The following is a 23,330-nucleotide window of genomic DNA, read 5'->3' as shown; positions in this document are numbered from 1 at the left end:
TTCTTTACCATTCAGAAAAAATCGATACGAAATAGTAACGAATACGGAAGTGGTTAAAAAGCTGAAATCATTGAAAAAAAAACAATTAGCTATAACACCTGCCTGGGAGGAATCGTCTAGGATCAATCGGGACTTAAGCTTCATAAGGATAACAGAAGGTTAGACTGTCTGGTCCTGGGAAGAAAATCGCGTCAGGTTTCATCATACAGCTGATTATTTTGATGACAAGGTGTGTTGGTAGATGAGACCTTTTGGAGGAAAGGATGACGAGACTCTCTTGAAAGGCAAGGCTGCTTAAACGACTTGGCCTCTTGCTAGACGACTATAGACAGATGAAGCTCATGGGATTCTCCTCGGAGAAGCTTCTTCGGAAACGACATTTCTAGTGAAACGACTGAAATAGTGTACGAACAATTCAAAGGTCTAATAGTTGATGAAGCTTGGACATCGAAACCCGTTGTAGATGTTGAAAACTTTGCGTTTCTTGATAGACTAGGTCCTTTAGCCGAAGTCTCTTGGACCAAGAGACCTGAGATGAAATCTTCATAAATAGTTTCAAGAGACACTCTTGAAACTATCAAACCTGCCACTTCATCCCTAATATTCTTTACTGAACGTTTCACCGACCGGTCATTGGCTCATTCCTTTAGCAAACTAAACGTAACAAAAGAAACTTATATTACTTTCATACCTCAAACATTTATTTAATCGTTTTATAAATAAAAACTAATGGCAGTTTAATTCCGAATGTTGTTTACCAAACATAGCAAAACACTTCTTAAGTCTATAAGTTTGTCGTTTTTTGTTTTTGTTTGTTTCACACACGTTTCACACAGACACACGTGACGTCTACGTTTACCGTTCCAAAGCGTTATTTTTACGGGGGATGTCGGATGTGAACGAAAAAATGCAGAAAAATTTCTACTACCAAACTCACCTATCTAATCTGCCAGCCAGGTTCCACAGGCTGACTCTGTATTAAATTGTGCATTAAGGACACTTTAGAATCTGAAATTCAAAATCAAATTTGAATCCTATTTAGCAAAACCGAAAATTAAAAAAATCGACACTAGTTTATGCTGCAAAATAGAACGATACTTGAACTGAATTAAGCACACGACAATTTCCATTACCTTATTCACTATCGTTCTCTACATTGTAGATATGCTTAGAAACTCACACTCAAGTCTTTTGCTTAGAAAATCACCCTTAGCAACCTAGCAAGCCTGCTGGGCGATCGCTTTCGACTGTGGTTTTTGAATCGGCAGGAACAGTTTAAACTCGGCTGGTAGTTCGTCCTCGGAGTACAGCCGATCGGAGAAGTATACGCGCCGTATTCGACAGTTGGCATGTATTTGTACGCGTAGCGTCTCCACGTAGTTGGTACCGTACGCCCGGCGTGTGAAATCGGACAGATTGAACTGGATCTGATTCCAACCTTCGTCCAGCCTCATCGGCATCGTACAGATGAATGGTTTAACCCGTGTTGTCGACTGATAGTTGCTGGCCCGAAACCGACGACGGACATTTTTATCATCCAGTACCTGTGCGGGGAAAGGTGGCAATTTTGAACATGTAAATTGGGCCACAAATCAACAGAAAGCGAATTTTACTAATTCATTTAGTGAAAGTGTATAATCACAAGCGTGTTGATCTAACAAACCCTCCCAAAGCAGAGGGAAGTCGATGGTGACCTACCAAATACTAATCAAAATGTTAGGAAAAAAAGGAACGCCCCACTAAAACCTGCCAATAGACCGCAACAGACAGAAAGGGGGCAATGTTTATCTTGAACCTGATTTGTTCGTACAATAACCCCGGGCAACAACGTTCAACAAACTGCGATTTTTAGTGCGCTTCAATTGAGTTGATTCTTGTATTTTTTAGCATTTAATGTTCCCTAAAATTATAATCAAAAACTAACGTTAATTAAAGTCTTACTTAAAGAAGTTTTACCATGAGTAAGCAATATCGAACAGGAATTAATGTGAGCGAAACAATCCATTTCCCCATGCGTATCGCATTCGGAAAGCACAAAAAAAGGAAACTTTAGCAGCCATGCATTCCCACTTCCGCAGTCTACTTGATTGGTTTGTTATGACAACGGTCATGACACTTTCCCGAAGGATTTGCATGCCTCCCGTTCGTTGTTATGTTAAAATCATTGAACTTTCCACATACCCCACATGGAGAAAGGCATTGGGGGAGTTTTTCAGCATGACAAAAAAAAATCATTCTTCTATCCCATTTCACCGGTACCACTGCAGTACTGCATCGCCAACCGGCATTATGACTCACCTGCACCTCGAACGTGAAGTATTTCTTGAGATTTTTTATTATCATCACCAGAAACGGCAGCTTGATGCCGAGCGTCTTTTTCGGATCGGCCGGACAGGTGATGTACGTGGTGCTCACGTTCGTTCCGATGATTTCCAGCACCAGCGATTGTATGTCCTGATCGGTGATGCGCTTGATGTGCCCGTTCCGTACCTTCTTGTCCCAGATTTGAAGCGGTTTGCTGCCTATACTGTACAGTATCGAGAGGAACCCCGACTGGAACGTGTTTTTAAACATGTTGTTTTCGTGTTTCTCCACCAGCGGCACTGGAAATTTGGATAGTTTCTTTCACAATCCCACTCAAAACTAGACCGACTGCTACCGACAGAAGCGCGGGCACTGATGCCGTGTGCGAATTTTTCACTCGGTGGTGTTGAACCAAAGCAATAAATGTCAACGCTTGTTTATCGTAAACAACAGCTTGTCCGCGAGCATCACTTCAGGGGCGATGAGGCGAAATTTCGCTCGAGAAAAATTATAGCAAGAAAAGGAAGTTTTTTGATGCTGTAAAATAATTTTTGGAAGAAAATTTTCCAAAACTTAATAGTCAACAAAAACTCCTAATGTTACCAAAACTCCACTGAACAATGTAAAACACAAAACCAATTAAAGTAATATAGCTAACATATATGTACTCGTTTTAGACGTAGCAATGCCATAAAAATATGTTACCTTAGCTTCAGCTAGTGCTTCATAGAGTGCGCTCTGAAGGTGGTTTGCACCGGCATTGCAAAAATAGCTGCTGCAATTGTGATATTAATTAAGAACCATTTGTGAAATAAAAGTTGAGTGAACACATTTTGAAATAATCTTACGCTGTGCTATCATGATCTGCCGATGAAATGTAGTGTTTTTTGTGATATAATTTTTACAACCGAATGAGCAATAAACGACCCCGAAATAGTGCTGCAACACTTCAACAGGTTTAGCAAAAAATCGTTGGAGCCCAAATGTGCACATTTCTAATCAAATTCATATCATTTTTTTGAAGAAATTTTTACAGTCTGTATGTTATTTGCATTAGCTCCATATGTGTGGAAGTACAATGGAAGAATTGCTACGTGAAACGATGTGCTTTACGTGCTGTATAGTAATCTCACCATCGTACATCTCTTATAACTTATATCATCACTATCATATTATCACTTATAAGTTTATCAACAGTTCAGCAAGAAAACAACCATTATTTAAAAAAATTATATATTTATTTTAGTATGACGGCTCTTCACCGTATTGTCATCTTATAAAATCATCTCAACATCTTTTACTAATAAAAATTAGTGTAAAATATTTAAAAAACGAGAACACATTTATTTGTTTTCATTAGACTTTAGATTTATTTTGGCGTTCTTTTACTGAATTGATTTCAGGTTTGAAGTATATTATCGGGAGCAATTTCTTGTTTAAATTATTCTTCATAAAATTAAACTTTTAATTTCTTTCTTTCCTCAACTATAAGGCCAAGCCCGCCCAAGTTCAGCCTTTTCTCTTATTTCTTCTTATAATTGACCTAATGGTTTGTTTGTAATATTATATTAAGGTTTGTAATAGTAATATTATGCAACAGACGTAACCTGAGGACATTTCAGAACCTAATTACGAACCAAAACTTATAACACGACGAGGACGAGGAAAAAATGCGATCGCAAGAAATAAATTGCATACAAACAGGCTCCTACAATCCGCACTGAACTCAATAGCAATAGGAAATTTCAATGCACAAATGTATAACCAGATATGAGTTAAAATTTCTAGAGTTTGTTCAAACCTTTTCAACATTTCTTTCATCATTTTTATTCGTAAATTAAGTCTGATTTGATTGAGAAGTCTGGAGGGCTGTGATCCCACTTGGCAACGGTTAGCCAGTATGTACGGCAATCAACTCATTTTGGGCTTCAGCTCTTGGTTCTTTTCGAGACGGATACTCCACGCGTCCGCTCAGTCCGCTTACAGGAAGATCAGCCTGTGATCTAGAGTAATTTTTTCCTCATTCTCCGAATTTTTGTCAACGAAACAAAAACTATTCCTTAATTATTTTGGTGATTTTGAGCTTCGAAGTACTACCAATACTCTTGCTAAAACAAATCTAATATTTAACTTTTTTAAGCTTAAAGAGACAAAGCTAATATGTAAGTTTGGTAATGTAGCTTTCACTGCTTGATTGCCGCTTCTCCAGCCGCTACAGTCGTTAGAAAATTTTGTTTAAGTATACCACACTGAGAAACTATCGATGATTGTAATTTCGGATGAGTAATGTAAGATTATTCAACGTCAAATTGCGTATGTCAATCGAGGAAATATTGAATTGATTTTTTGATTAATTGTTTATTTCATGTATTTCACTATTCTCCAATCAAATCATTACTTTGCATGCTGTTGTATTTATTCAGTTTGATTCGATTTTCGTAGTTTTTCTTCCATTTTGTTTTACTATCACTTTCTGAGATCGATCTGCTTCAATCACTGTACGCTATAAATTAAATTTCATCACTTCTGTTCAAGCTCAATGCAATACACCATAGCAGATGGACGAATTCTTGTCAGCAAATAAAGTGTACTCCAACATGTGCCGGGTTTTTTAAATCCACCAGAGCACCTGATGAAGTACAATAGACATGTGACAAAAGTTGATGTCGAAAAGACGGCAAGAGGAACCATCACCTGCTGCTGCTGCTGCTGCGGCTACAACCAGTCATTCTGATCGTCTTCGGAATGCGTTCGCTGCATACAATGTTGCAGAATGTGCCGTGCGCTTACTTATGCTTTCAAGCATTCGTTGCGACCAAACAGACGGTGGCACAGCAGTTCATTGAACGCCAAAACACGCACACACCCGAAATGTTGGAGCCGGAACACACTGACGTCAACCGGAAATCGGCACATTAATTATTAATAAGCGGTTCCACATGCACACACACACACACACTCGCGATCGGTCCGTTTCGTTGTCCTATTGTGGCTTTCCTTAAGTTCGCTTCGGGGAAGGAAAAGTACACTAGACAATGGCAAAGTATTTGCGATTTCCTTTGGCCCCCTAAGGAGGCGGAGGCCCACGTTCGAATGATGCATTTTGCCAAACCAACGGACGCCATTCTTTCCCCCGGGTTTGCGATCCCTCTCTTTTTCTTTTACTCCCTCCCAATCAATCGACCTATTTGCCTTTATCTCTTTCTCCTGTTTTTAGCAGTTAACCGTTGTCCATGATGCTGATGATGATGTAGATTGAACCATCAATAAAGCGCGATGATGATTCACTTCACCACGATCGCCCATGATCGTTTGCATTCTGATCGCCGCTCCAACGCTCGGCTACCGGCACTTCCTTCCTGTTTGCGAATGGTTGACGTTAGATAGAGGAAAGGGGGAAACCCCCGCACTGTTAACGCAAGGGAGAGACAGCTTCACCACATCCGGTACAGCAGAGATGTGAGAGGCGGGGCGTTGGCGTTGCGTGGCGGTAACAGTTGATTCATCTTTTCCCACCGCATAAAGAGGCAGATCAGGGTAAGCCACGTCGAAAACGTCATGATCGGGAAAGGGGATTTCTGTGGTTTTGATGTTGTAGAGATGTTTGCGTGTGTATCGTTGTTGTGCAGAAGAAAGCAAAGCGTTGCCATGGAAATTGGAAATCTCAGCTGACAGTTGACAATTTGACAGATACGGTGAATGCACTAAAGGAGAAAAATAAAAAAAAACAATCAGTATATTAGTAACTTTCAGTATTTTGAGTAACTTTTAGCAGAAAAATTAAAACTCATCATAACCCAGCGAAGTAGGTGGAGGTGATCACACCAAAGAAAACACAACACCAAATCACCAAACCAAAACACAAACCCCGTTGTGTAACGCACTGAAACTAAACATGAACGAATTATGATTGACACATGTTTCCCTTTCGCCGAATTAAGAAGCGAAGAGAATTTTCGAATTTAGTTCGTGCGCTAGGCTTTTTGCTAGGGTTGCTCCACATACAACATGGCGCGTGTATGACCCAAAATTAAATAACATCAAATAAATTCAACCACCACCAAACATCAAATCCTCCCCTGCTTCGATAAAGACGAAAAATAAAAATGTTACTTCTCCCCAAGTCAAGCCCACCACCACCACCACCACCACCTTTGCGAAACTGCGCGCTCAATGATATGGGAAGGGGGGAAAGTCTTGCGCGTGGGCTGGGGCCGATCCGATCACATGGCCACCAGACGGTGGTGGGCACTCGAGTGCGTTGTCTTATACGTTTTGCTTTCCTTGCCCCTTATTTGCAACGTTGCGAAGAATTCCGCGTGAGGCAACAAAAATAACCCAAAATTCGAAAGATGAAGTGTGCGAACCATCCACCAGCGGAAAGCGGCCTTTTGCGAGGTGTTTGGTGGGGTGGGCTTGATGCTTAAAATAGATTTCTTTCAATAATGAATAATGAATGCCCAGTCCCAGCTTTCTTCCTTCCTGGCTTCCCCCTCATCGGCCTGGTAATGTGGGTGAGAGTGGAAACGAAATGACGGAGACGAGCGAACACATCCATCAATTCCGATGGAGTGTTCAGGCAGCAAAGCAAAAGCAACAGGTAAAAATGAAGGTTGATTCTTTGTGTGCCCGTGTGTACAAGTATGGCGCTAAAGAAAAATAATTTAAAAAAAAATAAGTGTTTTCATTTTGCATTCGTTTTGGGGTTTGCTTTCATGCAACAATGTTGAAGAGAAGGCGTAATTAAACAGGAACACGAGAAAGACACATAAATTTCGTGGATTTTGTTGCAAAAAAAGTACATAAAACTACTCAAACCTATCGAAAATCGTTTGATCGATATCCAGATGTCAATTCTTGATCATATTCAACGGTAACGATCACTTGTTGTACAAACAAATTTTGCAACACCTCCCATATTCACAAGACATTGCATTCCAACCATTCCAATCGGACATTGCATTCCACGCCCTTTTGAAAACGCCATTAAAATTGATTTCGATTGCCATCCACCCGAAACTGCCTTCAAATTGGAACAGCAAACTAGCAACTCTTCGCTTCCTTGTTTGCATCCGCGTTGGGGTCGATCGGTCGAACGACTCTCCTCCAAAACCGTTGACCATATATAGGAACCGCTACGACTCATTGCTGCGCGAAACCGGAACAGGTTCTACCAGTTCCACCAACCGACCTTCATTCAGCATATCCATGCCATGCACAGCACCGGGAGGGCAAGGAAGGGAGGGGTTCGTTGTCCTTTTTTGGGGAGGGCGTTGGGCAACGAACCTATCCATTTTATCAATTTCTCTTCTTCCGCTCGGTGTCAGATTTAACGCCCTTAATTAGCTGCTCGATCGTACAATTAACGGCCGACTTGTTCCCCGATAATGCTCCGAATATGAATGCGGACATTGAGTGAACGAATTTCTCACGCATGATTTTTTCCCTCCCCGCCCCGATTTTAGTTTTCGCTTTTTGAGGGCCTTATCAAAAAATCCCGCAACGCGGCAGCCAAAAACCTTCACGCGCGTGTTGCTGATATGGCACGCCACGAGGTGCTGACGCGTTCGGGGCATTCGGTTCCATTTGCCGCAAGTGACCTAAAAATCTGCCATTAATCATCAGCGCCTGCGGGTAAAGGGCGGCTGGGGTGCTTCGCATTTATTTGCGCTGAGTCAGCCGTGCGCGATGTTGCCAAACCTTTGCAGAGAACAAGAAGCAGCAACAGCCAACTGGGTGCGCTTAGTAAAAGTTGTGAAGTTGAGAGATCATTCGCGAACCAGATCAAATTGGCTTATTATCGGGACAAAATAAAATAGAACGCAAAAAATTTCACAACTCTCGGTAGCTTCATTGATCTTTTCACCATTAAAATGGCGTTACAATTTGGGGCAGGAATTTCATTGCGATCTTCACCGTTCGGGCGTGTGCTCATTTGCGTACAACGACCTGCTAGAAGGGAACGGGTTTCGCAAGCATTGTAATCACCGTTTGTTTTAGGAAGCGGACGTTTGGATCGTTTGGATGTTTGCCTGTTTACAGGTCCAGTTGAAACCGTAAAGAATAGCATGCTTATCGAATATGGGGTGTTGTGTTGCTAATCTATAAATTTGGCCACAAGTACAACATGACGTCATCACGGTGGACGCTCTCACAGCTCAAACATGGATTCGCGAGACCTTGCGTTCATTACCCGCCAAGCTAGCCGGAAAGTTCATTATGCTGACGTCAGCCAGTCAGTCTTCCCCGGAGCGTGCCGTGTATCTTACCCCATTCTCTCTCTGTCTGCACGTACGTTCCCTGGTTTTTATCATGCTGTTTGTCCTACTTGTTACATGTGGGCAGGGCGTGCAATGTTGACCGCTGCTACCACCAAACACATATGCCTTCCCTTTTTTTTTCTACGAGGTGATATATTATAAGCAAAGGAAGAAACACGAGACGAAAAAGTGCTCACAACGAACAACAAAACGAACGATCGTCATTGCGTACACATCGCGAAGGAATCCGTATCCGTATCGCCTCGATAGGGGGTTTGAGGGAAAGGTGAGTGGAGAGGTCATTGACTTGGTGGCCGCAAATTCCAATCGCATTCCATAATGCTCGGAGGGTTACCGCTAGTTGCACGTACAAAACACGAGGACAGCACAGCACGGGCAGGTGTGTGTGTGTTGGTCGCACTATCTTGCTGTTCTCGTCTGCTTAATTGCCGTGTTGGTACGGACAAAAACACCGCACCACCAATCACCGAAGATAACCACCATTGGGTGGGTCCATTGAAAGGAAACGGTCTTGCTCATAGGCTGGTGCTTTAGAGGAGTGCATTTTCCGGGGGAAAAAAAACTTCCCCAAATAGAGGGGGGGAGGGGGGAGCACACTGTTCCGTGGACGAGCTATAAGCTCAATATAACGCGTATTAATTCTAGTAAAGAAGGTATCCTCTTCATCAGGAAGCTAAACATTATGCTAGACACGTAAATGTTGCAGTTTATCACCTCACCAATAAACGGAGAGCAAAAACTTTGCACCTTCTAACATTTTCACACACAATTTAGCACGATTCGGTTGTTGATCGAGCTGATCGACAAGAAACTTCCGCGAGCTGCGCTCAATATTGATTCTTCCCTCCCCCTGAGGGAGGTTTTCTCCCACCCACAGACACATCCACACCGTTGCACACGCGCGCCTTATTTCCGCACATCGATCATCCGGGCGGTCCACCCCCTTTCTGGCACCCGTGCGCGCATTTGCAACACGATCCAACCCCAACCCAACCCCCCCCCCAACAACGAGTGCGCTCTCGCGAACTTTTATCGCGAACAAGTCCTCGGAATCGATGTCGCGACAAGCGCGAGAGTAACAAAATAATAAAAGACAACGATCAAGAACGACAGCGCAAAAGTACAGCTGGTTAGCAAGCAGCGGCCAACAGCATCTCAGCAGGAAGATGTTCTCGTGTTCCGCGATATGTTGCCAAGGTTGCCTTCTCGCTTGCGCCTGCAAGCTGGGGCTGAAAGCATCACTACTGCTATCTCCTCTCGCTTCCGCGGCCACAGCGTCATTCGTCTCGCGAGAGGACACACACTGCTACACACACACACACAATGGGATGGGATTCTTCTCGATCGTGCCACCGCACATCAAAGAAGGAAGAAAACAAAATCCAAACAACCAGGACCACGGGTTTTTCGTCGTCGATGTTGGTTTCTTTTTTAGCCACTCGCGGTTTTCCCTTTTTTCTGCCTCGCTTTGAAGGTTCTTTTCCGACCTCCACGATTCCACTGGAAGACTTCGAGCCAAGAGGTTACAGCAAAAAAAAAACTGCTCTAACGGATTTTTGTTCCCTTAGCCTCAATGGCTCAGAATGCCACCATGGTTAATATCGCTCCTGTTCCTGTTCATCATTGCTACTTCCGGTCCCTTAGCGGGATCGTCAAGAGCAACCAGAGCGGACAGTTTCTCCCTACTACTAGTACCTGTTGTCTACGGTTGTCTGTGTTCCCAAGAATCGCTTGGGTTCTCCCTTCGTATGCACGCAATTTTGCTGTGATCAGACGAGCAAAAATAACACAAAAGGACAATTACGAGCAGAAGAGAAAAAAAATACAGATTGCGACAGACAGGCGCATCCTCACGCTCAAGGCAAGGCCAGAGAGATCACTCAGTTTATGGCTTAACAACTTAATTGTTTATTGAAAAAATAAACGTCCGTGTACTGGGCGATCGAGAACCCCGATTCGAGCAGGGAACAACAGAAGAAAAAAATCTTCGGGTCCTCTTATAACAATAATAATATCCTGCAGCCATATGCTACCGGTCATCGGTGCGGTGGCTTCGTCCGGTGCGCCGCCAAGCGAATGAATCGAGAAAGCGAAATCGCAACGGCCATTACGGCATCCATTACGCAGCCTTGAGCGGCAATATATGAGGGCTCTGGGATATTGCTGCACATCTTACTCAAGAAGTTTGGTGAAATCCGGTTGTTGCAGGATGTACTTTCGCAGCAGACGATAACATCGCATGCCATAAAGCAATATAAACAGAGCAGTCTGTCTGGGATTGAGCGGACCTACCAAACGCCACATGTCTTCGCCATTAGCCCACTTACTTGTTGGATGGGCGAAGATCGGTTCGACTTTAACTTTATTGTATCGGACGCACTGCACGTGGTGTGCGTTATAAAACGATCGCTCCTCATAAACGCTTCCTCGCCGGGGTTCGCTTTCAAAACTTGCCTTCACTTCTCTCACGTGTGCGGCTGTCGTCGATCGATTACAGATTGCTGCTGGTTAGAGGCGCAATGTGCTCTTATTCACGTATCGGCCTGTGACGCGCGTATTTCAAATGTGACCCATTTCGTCCCCCCCCCCCACCTCCCCCCCGGCCATTTCCCGTCGGGAAGTTTCACAGCGCGTGTGATATGATGATATGATAATCGCCGCCCGGGAGGCGGTTTAACCGACGCAATCATTGTGCTTTGGTGCCGGCAGTGCTGGGCCGGCAACAGGTTTTTGGGATGGTTCCGGGGATTGAGAAAGCGAGAAACTACCACCGAATTCCATTCGCATGCGAGTGTGTGCGTACCCGCGGTATCGAAAACGATAAGCGCGCGCGTGCGCATAGCACATGACGTAACAATAACCCCGGGGCGCAGCTCTCTTATCGCGGCGTGTCCATTTCGCGGTACGCAGATTTGTCCGCAGTTTTTGTGCTCCCAAAGCCACGCATACTACACGCATACACATTCAACAAGGTGGGACGGACACGCATGGGCGTCGCTCGCTGGCGATATCAAATGGATGGACGCGTATATATGTGTGTGCGTTTGTTAGCATTCACCGATCTCAATTATCGGCCAAGTGACGACGACCGTCGGTTGTCTCGATGTCCCAGGAGAGATGCAATGTAAAAATAGCAAAAAGGGCACTGCTGCGCCAAGCAATCACGAAAACGGTCGTCCCGTCGCTTATCATCTGCAACCCTTGCCCTTGGGCACCGCCGCTATTGTTCCATTTCCGTACGGCCGATGCCACCCAGTGCCGGTTGACGTGCGTTTATGTTTCACCCGAAAATCGGTTACTGATATCGCACTCTGTTCACGCCCTACAGACCATGCCAACTTTTACCAGCCAGAAGTAGCATGGCGACAGTGCAACGATTCCGCCCCATTTCTGGTGCGTGTTGGGGTTTGGGGATGGCATAAAGAATTTAATGCGCCAAAGGTAATCGCCGCGCAGTTTATCAATCCACGCGAAAGGGATCGCGCGCGATCGCCGGCAATGAACGCTCAGAAAGGCGAGACGGGCTAGAGATGGCGAGCGGTTTCTTGCCGGCGGTGTGACACAAAAGCGTCACACAAAAGGGGTGAATTGAGTTATGTTTTATTTTACATCACTTGGTGTTGGGATAGAGTGGTTTATTTTTGGTCCACTGCAAAAAAAGGGCTGCGCGACGTACTTACAATAGCGCCGCTAAGATTGAGAAGGACTGTAACTCAACGGCAAGCTGGGACTTTTACAATTTGCTTTCGTGTCATTAAAACGAATAAATGTTTAAAAATGTGTTTAGCTATTGCGATGCTGTTTTATCTTCTAAAAATCTAGAGCAGAGTCCTAATCCTCTTAATTTCCTGAAATTTAATTATGGTTTTCATCTAATATTTGTACTCAAGCGAAGTTGATGCGTTCATAAGAATGTTCTAGTTCAGTTTTGAAAATATTTTGGTACTTTCCAATGGTTTCCTTTCCTTTACTCAAACCATTGTGCAATTCACCAATATAAGACTTATTTGAGGATCAATAGGATATTACATTCTTAACATTGTGCCGTTTTATTTACAACTTTAAAAATTTCAACTGTTTTAGCGTTCCATTATTTGTGTAAAAAAAAATTCCGATTAAAATATTAAAAATAAACAAACATAATCTTGGCTTCCGTGTCTTAGCCGAAAATGTTTGCTCTTTCAAAATGATGATAGGAACGACAATTGAGGTGAAAATAAGTGATTAAAAGCACCTCAACCTTAGCACTGAGGTACTGTAAGCAAACCTTAAATGGAGGACGCTGTTTTGTAGTCTAAAAAGCAGACGCATAAGCAAGTTTGTTTTTTTGAAAATAAGACAAATATGTCTTAGGAAAAAACTCCTCAAAATTAACTGCATTTTTTCAGGTTGCACAGCGATAAAACTCCAAAAATACTTTTCAAAAACTAAGCTGTTTGGATGCAAAAAAAAACTACGTAACTTAAACAGACATAAAAAATACTATTTGGTTTTGTTTTTCACTGACGCACATTCGACACCTTGAAGGTTTATAAAAGCTAGAAACGACAAAAAAAAACGAAGGAACTAACCTAATTTTTTTGAGAAAACACTTTTTTTCCCTCCAGCTTTCGACGAAACGGCCAACGAATTCTTCAACACCGACTGTCGTATGTCGTTTTGCGTAGTACGCGCACTACTCACCTGTTGCTAATGCGCAAATGGAAAGTGTCGTCCGGGATGTTTTGCGCCGTGCAGTTATATCTGTTGCCACTCGTGCCACCACACAATCCCTGGACGTGGACGAGGTCGCTGTTTAATGAGCCGAACAACGCGCGCTACTTCAGGTACCTGACTGTTAGCAAATGTGTATCAAGTCCCGGTTCCTGCTTAGCGCGTGTCATTAAACGGTTCAGACGAGGCATCGCAACGCAACTGATGATGCATCACCGTGAGGCGCACGGGTTCGACTAGGGGTTCCTTCATCCAGCTTCGCGGATCCACTGCATACACGATCCGCACACAGTGGCGACCTTACCTGAGATTATCGCTGCCAACGGTGGTGAGCATGAGGAGTGTGTGTGTGTGTGGCATTGGCCATTGGCAACAGGGAAGGAAAGATGCCGGTTGTGAAGATTTGTGGATGATTAGTTTAGCTTCGCTTTGGCCTTTGCCAAGCTGTTGCCACACATCGTGTAAAGCTGCACGCGCGTGCGTTGGGAAATTCCGCAGACACTCATTTGTGGTACATAACAGAAAATATATTATTCTCAAAAGGATACATACAGCCTGCCCGGCTTTGTGTTGCCACATGAAGCCTCCCCCCCAACCCCTCTGTCCAACAAACCGATCCGGAAAGGAATAAATGTGTCGGATGGGAGATGATGATCATTACCCAGTGACAAGCGGTGTTTCCCAGAATTCCCAGCAAATGCTGCTGCTGGTTGGTGTGATGATAATGCAGTTAACAGTGCTCTCATTCTTAGTTTCACAAGCCACGGGCCAGACGGACACACGGACGGACACAGCACAACAACAACAAAAAAAAAGCGGACCATTATAATCTCTGGTTTCCTGTTAACAATGCGCGCATATTTAAATGTACAAAAATAGCTCACCCTGCGCCGTTTTTGACCGGAAAGATTCGGCCGAAGGAAGCGGAAAGCAGAGAGAGAGAGACCGGGGGAATAAAACGGGACAAGCGAGACATCTGAGGGTTGTCTGGTTTTGCTTTAACGCCGGGCCGGTAGTCGTCGGCAACAGTGAAAACCCGATAGAACATCACGTTCCGAACACTGTTACTTGGATGGGTGTGCGCGCGCGCGCACGCCCCTCACACTGCAAGTTTATTTTCTCGTGAAAAAGCCCCCCATCTTCACGCACCCATTGCACCCGCAATGTTATGATTTTCTTTTTCAGTTTAATATCACTAACAATGAAAAAAAGGTCTTCTCTCACCGGCTGTGGGGGGGCGCAAACGATCTAGTTTGATGTTCCCGTCCGGATCATGCCCTTGCCTAGCAACGATCGATGCATCCTGATCACTACTTATCATACCGGAAGTGTTTGAAATTGCTGAAGAATGGAGGAGCCTCCGAAGCACGCTTACCTCTATACGGGCGCGTTTGCCAATTTCTGCACGATCGCCATTGGCCCCTTACTGCTAGATCTACGATAACACGTCTGTGTTCAATGTCCGCCACCAAAGTTCAAGGAGCGCGGGTCATTTTGGGGTTGAGTTTCGCTTCCACACATGCACACACGTAAGCACACATTGGCTGCTACGCCACACTTGAAATTCCGCCGAGAGCAACGACATTCCCAAGACACTTGACATCTAATCGTGCGTTCGGCGCGACTGCCAGACACATTAAAATGGCCACGATTGGTCGTTAAATAAAAAACCTCCCCGTTTCCAGCAAACGCTATTGGAATTGTTCAAGGCTGTCAGTATGACCTGTGTTGAAATATTCAACTGAATGGCGAGACGGCGGGAGCAACAAAAAAAAAAAAATCACCCCGAAACTATCAGCGAAGGTAGTTCCCCGGACATATAGCACGCGGAATGATAATTCGATGCGAGCTTTATTCGTTTCACTTCGCTTTTCTTTGCCATCGTTTTATGCGGTTTGTCCTCTTTGGGGAGTTTTGAATTCTAATCTTCTCTTTCACATCTTAAAATGCGTATCGTAAGTAGACGCTGATACCACATTCACTGAGCGTTTCAATTGTTCACTACTGCTATGAATTGTGAAATTACCAGCGGAACAGCGATAAATGATCCGCACAATTGGAACCGCGAATTACCCGAAAACCATCGAAATTCAAGGTGAAACCGCGCGGCGCACTGACTGGTTGCTCCGTACACACTTGAGTTGCTATGGGAAACCCACCCCAGCACACTTGATCGCACCTCTCGGAAGCTGCAAGGCTAATGGTTGCAAGCTGCACTATTGACGGGATGGCACATCACTGCAGCACCACACACTTCAACCTTCACCCAAGTCCGTTTCGTTTTCTTTTTTGCACAATGTGTGGTGGTGTGGTTTTGCTTGCGGGAAATCCGGAAGGGCAACCTCGGATGACAACTCCGCACTGTCTCCGTGTAACGTGCAAACGGCAGCAGATGCTATGTCTCCATGTGATTTTCATAGTAGCGAGCAGTTCCTGTTGTTTCCAAGCACCCGATCCGTCCTATCTTACACACACGCATCCCCATCGCGGCCACCACACACACAACACACACACTCGCACATAAACACACAAATATGCACATTTTTCGCGCAGTCAGTTGTTAAGGCACTTGGGGAGCTGGTAGAGGCTAGGTCGACAACACACATCACACACCGGTCGTCCCATGGCCGCTCGTATCTCTTCACTCGCGACTCGGTTTCGTGTTCCTATTTCTGCGCTATCGGTTTCGTAAATGGCCGCGTGTGCCACACACAAACGGGCCCCCGTTCGGCTAGTTGCCACACCGGTTGCTGCGATCGCACTCATCGTCTACCGGCTATCAAGGGCCGCTATTATAGAGCCCTCCTCGCTCACTGCCAAACAGAAACCCGGTGGCCGGTCCCGGACCTCGAGCGGACGATGCGCACTACTCGACGCTCAAGAAAAGACTGACAAATCGCCGATTCGCAGAACCGCGGTTGTGTGTTCTGTGTTTTGTTCCTCCGTTTGATGCTCTGCGTGCGCTCACTCTCTCTCTCTCTCTCTCTTTCGTGCGCACCTTCAGCCCCGGGCTCGCTCACTCCGGAGGGCGGCGGCGAACGATGGCTTCCAAACCCCCGGCGTGCTGCGTACACGTACAGGGGGTGCGATGCGACTCCCTTTTTTCTCTCATTTCGGCAAACCAACCACCAGTCGCCCCCCCCACCCTACACGGGCCGTCCTGCCCTGCACACGACCGGCGTAATCGTGAACGTAGATCATGGGGAAATTGTGGATTTTACAGTACCGGAGTCAAAAAGTTCCGGGAATTGGATTGCTTTAACTGCGGTAGCGGTTATTTGATCGGAGTTTTCCTTTTCTTTTACAAGGCGTCCAATGACACACCCATCCTAGGCATTCCAATTTTGGAGCATTATCTTCACGGCTTTGTAGCAGTTGTTGGACTTTTTATGTTGCAGCTCCGATGGTACATTCACCGGCAAAAGGTTATCCAGGGTTAATATGTAGCACACATATTTCGCCAACTGTCTCGCCCGGTTTGAACGGCACTGTATTCGTCCTATCTCCCTTTTCTTTCCTTTTTCCCATTCCACTCGCACCCATCTAAACGTCATCCCAAGGACTCTCTGTCGGGCGAGCAATCTAGCAACCCTTTCCAGTTCGACTACACCCATTCCCAGCTGTCTGTGACTTGTCTCGCCATTGCCGTACACTTCCGTCGCTTATGTGTCTGCCGACGCACACAAACACACACACGCTGGTGCTTTGCACCCACCCAACCACAAGGGCGTACTTGTTGGGTCGTCCTAGTCTAGATGTCCTTCCTCAACGTTCATTTGCGGTCAGCATTTTAGCATCGTTTGACGGGCACAACACCCCGAAGCCCACTGTATATTTTGCACTATTTACTTATGGTTTTGCATGTGTGCGTGTATATCGCCAACAGAGCATTGTGAAATATTAGATTGTTAGATTGTGATGCAGTGTATTATTTTAAAAATATTTTACAATAGTTAGAGTTACAAATTTTTGTTATGGTTTTGTTTCATAGATTCAAGTTTCTGAAACCAGTTTGACAAATCTTTTTAACAGTGAAAATAATCTAATCCCTCCTTTGTAGACTCTTCTTTTTACCCATGGTCCATAGTGCATTTTTGCACGGAAATTCTTCACCAGCGCAAATATAGGGGAAGGGGGTCGTTTTATTTAATATACGCGGCCAGCAACCCTGTGTGGATCGAGATTGTTATGTACTAGAAACACTCTCCCCGCTCTCGTTCGCACTTGGGTTTCTGCTGTCTCTTTCACCCGTTCGCAGCTATGCTGTCTCTGCATCATTGCTTCACCCGTCACTTTCTGTAACATAAGTGGGGAGCAGCAGTACAGCAAGAAAGATCAGCAATGCTTGAAGAGTGAGACCGAAAGGCTTCAACATGAAAAAGGTGAGAGAAAGAGAGAGCGCTAGAGAGAGGGAGAGAGGGTGAACTAACACAGATGAGTACGCGTGCGCCTTTCAGCGTCATTCGGTGCGGCGCGCGAGGCTATGAGAGATGAGTACATAAAGACGGAGGTCGTCGGCGTCGTCGTCGTCGTCATCATCATCATCACCATCAACTGTGTGGCCATCATTCGTCGCGTTTTGTGTGCCACACACCATAGCGGCTGGAACAGCGTGGATGGCGAGCGGTACAATTTTTTGGCAAAAATAAGCCAGACAGATGGAGACGCACAACGTGACAGGATGGTTCGCGAAAATGACCCTGCACCCGCTCCCCTCCAATATTTCCCCACCCGAGACATACACACACACACACACACACTGTCAAAAACGGATGGTGCATTGCACTACCACCAACAGCGCAGGGGAGCATTGGCCGTCGTTAAACATAACCCCGAACGCCCTACCCGTACCCGCCTGACAGAACTCTGGGGACTCTGGCCCCGTTCGCTCCCATCCATGAAGGAAACCTACACCCCGGGCTTCCTTCTCTTCGATTATTTCCATGGCCGACGTGCTAACCTCGTTCGCAGCAGCTCCCTCAACAGTGTCGCGGCGTGAATGCTCTGGCCGTTGACGCACGACAAAAAGTAAAGACGGCGCGACTGCAGCAAATACGCACAGTGCCACAAAAACGCAGACACTGTTCGGGTTGTTTGCCTACCCTCCCAACCATTTTCTCCTCCTTTTTTTTTCGACTGCTGCTGCTGCTGCTACTATCATTGCCACGCATCCATCCACCCACGGCTCACCACAGCCCACGGTCTCCCTCCAGCCTTCCGAACACATTCCCCGACATTCCTGGCCAGTTCGTTCATCTCGTACCGGGAAGGCAAACGTCGTCGTCCGCCCACATCAAAAACGATCCCGGAGAGTGCGAGAGAGTGAAAAAGCAAAGAAATTCACCACCAAACCGTGCAAAACTGACCCAAGGAGAAGTTTTGCCGTGTTAAACCAGACGGCGGCGACAACCGAACCGTCCTTGACAAATGGTATTGAGGAATCGGTTTGCGATTGTGCTCTCCGTTGCTGGCGATATCGCCGTCGACATGGTTACTTCCCACCCGGCTGGCGTACTTGGCCTTTTTTTTCTTCTCTCGTGTCAACCGGATCGACAGCGTAGAACGAATTGGAGAAGCTGAGTGGATAAACTTGTTCTCAGCCGAACCGTTCCGTTTCGGGATCTGTGGAGCGAAGGTGTATCGGAGGTGCGTCTTGTGCGAACGACGGTGCAAAAGTGCATTATGAGCTGACGACATGTCATATTGATGCTTTTCGTGTAGTGTGTTTTTGCAAAAGATTGTTGGAAAACTAGTTTCAAATAGAGGCTAATTAAAATTTGATCAGTTGGAAGGTTATGCTAAGGTCACACGAGTTACTATTTGGCAATAATTCGGGATTTTTTAATCAAAATATATATTTCAACTACATTATCGGACATAACACCAACGTCACGTTCGAACCTTCAAACATATGGTCCGTGGAAGTTCTTTTAATGTTGATATACAATCGACTATGAATTGACCTCAAGAATTGATCCTCTGAGAGGATATTGTGGTAGTTAAATTAGACGAGGTTTGTCTCTCCCGTAGCAATATCTTTGCTTATGACTCGAACACCATCCATACTCTTGAAGTCAACACTTCATAAATCATAAGCGAGGATCAGCTCGATTTGGGGCTCTCGAATTCATGCCACCCCTCATAAAGTTTCATACATTCAACTTTTAAAAAAATCGTGGAAAACACCGAAAGGAAAATCTGGTTAATTTTATGCAAAAATTTCCATGTGATCATCCGCAAAGGACTTCTGCTTCGTGTTCTATTTAACATTGGTTCCAAAACGTAGTTTGACATCACTGCTCTAGATGGTGATCAGTGCCATATTTGTTCTTCTACTCAAATACATATACATTCGCGATCGATCGTTCGAGCGTCCTAATAAATCACCACTTCGCGGATCACCCCACCACGCACTGCACACCGCAGCATCGAATTGCTTATCGCTTTCCGCGGACGCCAACTCCCCGATCAAGCGAATCGATTAAATCAAGAATCCGGTTCCTTCACTCGCAGCCTGGCTCCTCGCCTCACCCAGGGAAACTACTATCAAACTACTACTATCTTGATTGGGTGGTGGTATATCAGCGCGGTACGATCGCATCATCGGTTGTTGATCAGGTGAAAAATTGATTGCAAATTTACGCTTCACATTCCGTATCCGTCTACCAAGCACGGGAGAGCGGCACCGGAGCGGCAATATTGGCCATTCATTTCTGCCTCTCCTGATTTGTCTTTGCACCCGATCGCACCGACCTGCTCGGCTTTCCCATCTCAACAACCTTCCCCCCCCCCTCCCCTCTCCTCATTTCATTCTTCCAAAGGTGACTTGCTTCACTGAAACGGGACTAATGGACTCATGAAGAAGACGCGAGCGGCAGTACTGTACTGTAGCATAAAATATGAGCCAAACCGACAAGCAGTCGTTGGAAGGCCCGCTTCCCAGGCTCGCAGCAAACGGGCCTAATGTCCGGAAAGCAAACGAATACCTTCAACAAACCATGGCCAGTCAACGGGCAAATCGGTTTGAAGATTTTGAGCGATTCAGCGATCCGGTTGATTTCTGGTTGGCGTTTCCATACGTTCGCCACGCTTCCCAGGTGAGGCAGAGCCCAGGGGCAGACCGTTGTGTTGGTAGGTGCATCGTACCCATGATTCATATGTATGTTGCGTGCTCGTCAGCATGTTGGTTTTCGTGGCGCTCCTCTCGCAGCTCAGTTTTGCAAATACTTTAAGTCACGTCCGCCACATGAGTTCATGCAACACGAAGCGATCGAGTGTCTCGAGAACGGGGGAGAAGCGAGGCGAGCATTAGAGAGGGAGGTTCGCGGAGGTGGTGTACTGCCAACGGACAAGGAAACAATAGAAAAATGCGGATATTGAGGAAAGGCAAGTAAGCGTGGCGGTTGTGCCTTCAACGGGCGGCAGACGGAGATGGCGATTTCTAGATGGCGATTCGCAAAAAAGGCTACGGATGAGCATTGGCCGCTTTCATGCGCAAATTCGTCTGCGCTTTGTATGCTTATTTGTATATTCCCGTCCCTTGCTAGCTCATAACCTAAGGCCGGCTTATGACGTTCTCGATCTCCTTTGCTTGGAGTGGTTTAAATCTCATCTTCCCACACGCTCACGCACACATTCTGGTTTCGATCTTTTCGCTCTCTTTCGGCACCGTTCTTGGTTGCGAATCATAAGAACGCAACAATGGATACGCCGGGAAGAAAATGTTAAAACCATATAAAATCACTTCACCTTGAATCATTCATCCGTTCAATACACTCTTTGCTTCACATCGAACACTGTCCACACGCACATACACACGCGCCCGCCCATTTCCTTCCTCTGCGGCCCTGCAACGGTCACGAAGAGTGCCGGAGTTTGATCTTTTGCAAATCCTTGCTTGGGACACCTGGGCAGCCCAATCCATTTTCTAGCCGCGTCCAAGTCTATTGGCTTCAGTACGAAAATGGCCGTGCGTATGCCGGTCCTTGCCGGAATGGATTGTTTGATGCTTCTTTCGCTTCGTTCCGTTCTTACACAGCTTTTCGAACATAAAGTCGAATCAAAACCGCTCGTGTACATGCGAATTGGCAAAACGGGGCAATTCGATAAAGCAGGTAGGATGAGCGAAGGAACCACTCTGTTTGCAAACACACACACACAAAAAAAAAACCGGCGAATAATTTGAGGGAATGTTGAAACGGGTCAATGCTTGCCAATACCGGCAAACTGGTAAGGCGGGTTAGCTACGATCCCAAATGTGCAAAATTGCGAACAAACCCCCAAACAATGAGAAGCCAATACATAGACGATCGCACTTCGATTGGATGTATGTTGATCAAAGATGAGGTTGGTGAGTTTGTGAGGTTCTACAGGTGTCTTTGATCGAGTAGAAGAGCCATCAAGTTAGGGTTTATCATTAAAAAAATCCACAGCTTGTGTTGTAGAACAATGAGGATTCATAAAAAATATCGCATTTTTTTAAGTTGTTGCAAATGCTGCTCTATTATTTTTACACACAAGTTTTTTGCGAAAACGCTTTCAAATTATCGCTTTAAAAGTGTTTAACTCTCGCAATAAAATATTGTATCCTGGAAATGATCCTGCAAAAGGAACAGGTTTCAATGGAGACGCCTAGCTCCTTGTAAGAAAAGCAGAACTGTTGTTAATTGTTGGAAACATTTTATATGTTTTTTTCATTCTACAATTGAAGTGAAACTAACTGACATACAAATACCTTAAAAATAGATCTATAACATTACTCACGTTAGCAAATTTACAAACATCTCCGGAACTACAATCACATCATCCAAGCCTAAGCGCTGACCTCGATGCTGAAGCATGTTGACCGTGAAGTGTTTTGCAAAAATTTAATATCATTTCACCTTTTCCTTCTCTTTCGCTAACATACTGCAATACCTATAAGATGCTCATGCTGCTAAAAATAAGAAACAAGAGCATGATTTCATACGGACGACACTTTCGATTGCTGCTCTCTAGCGTGAGGTGACAAAAATAGCAAAAACCGGAAAGGAAAATTAGCTTGTTTTATAGAAGCTTCTACTATTAGTGGCTCAACACGCATTACAACCAGCATTCTATCATTTGAAATTTTATTGTTAACCTCACACAAGACCCACACACACTCGCAGAAGCGTGGTGATGTTTCATTGTTCTACAATACATGCCCAGAGATGATCGGTCCATAGCACAAGACAAGTATTTTCATTCGGTGAAGATTTGCTTTTCTTGAGTACAAGGTTCCCACTTGAAGCTTCTACCACCGGCCTGCAGCGAAATGGGGGGTCCTAGAAAACTCATCGACACACCGACAATGTTATAAAGCTTGATGGGAAAATAAAAACGACATGAAATAACGCAGCTGCTGCTGATGCTGCTGGCACAATTAACGCACCAATTTATCTACCCCGCTTTCAAAAATGGTCACAGCAGCCGGTGGATCCCGAACCGATCTCTGGGAAGCCAGAAAGAAAGAAAAAAACGCCGTTTGCAAAGCGTTCGAACGCGCTCACCGAACAGGAAAATGTGGAGCAGGAACAGCAGGTAGAACGGCGCAGCTAGGGGCAAGGTAAGGTGATTGCGGGCAACATGGGAAAACCGGGCATCGGGGTACGATAGGAAAGAATGTCGAAAAATGCGTGTCAGCTAAGGCCGTCGAGCTAAAATTAAATGCAAACGTAAGAACGAACAACGCAACACAATACACACGTACGGTGCGTTGTATTTGGGTTTCTACTATTGCGTACGGCAAGATCATCACCGGCTGGATCGTGCGTACGTGTTGGTTGGGCTGATTTCATACCGCATTAAGACAAACCCATTCGTTTTGTTAATGTGCCGGAGGTACGTGTGAAGCAAAACAAAATCAAATTATTTCAATAAACGCTTTTTTTCGAAAGCTAAAGTCAACATCGGATACTAAACACTGTTAAAGAAGTCTATCATGTTGAGATTTTTTTTTTTAGAAGTCCTTAAGGTTTTAGGTTAACTTTAAGGGGTTTAAAAGTAACATAT

General features: G+C 45.1%; 2 protein-coding genes across 2 annotated transcripts in view; both read right to left on the bottom strand.

The window, feature by feature from the left end:
- LOC126564988 (glutaminyl-peptide cyclotransferase-like) overlaps positions 1-23,330 on the bottom strand; it is a 194,660-nt gene that overhangs the window by 58,480 nt on the left and 112,850 nt on the right. The gene's annotated exons all lie outside the window — the stretch shown is intronic.
- Positions 1,191-2,581, bottom strand: LOC126565430 (cilia- and flagella-associated protein 20). The gene is made up of 2 exons (XM_050222611.1): positions 2,299-2,581; positions 1,191-1,544 (listed from the first exon to the last, which is right to left on the bottom strand). Exons 1-2 carry the CDS (start codon positions 2,572-2,574, stop codon positions 1,218-1,220), a joined length of 603 nt encoding a protein of 200 aa, XP_050078568.1. The 5' UTR covers positions 2,575-2,581; the 3' UTR covers positions 1,191-1,217.

The sequence above is a fragment of the Anopheles maculipalpis genome, chromosome 3RL (genome assembly GCF_943734695.1).
Source record: "Anopheles maculipalpis chromosome 3RL, idAnoMacuDA_375_x, whole genome shotgun sequence".
Taxonomy (NCBI): domain Eukaryota; kingdom Metazoa; phylum Arthropoda; class Insecta; order Diptera; family Culicidae; genus Anopheles; species Anopheles maculipalpis.
The sequence above is the reverse complement of the archived record's forward strand: the minus strand, read 5'-3'. Positions and strand labels throughout refer to the sequence as shown.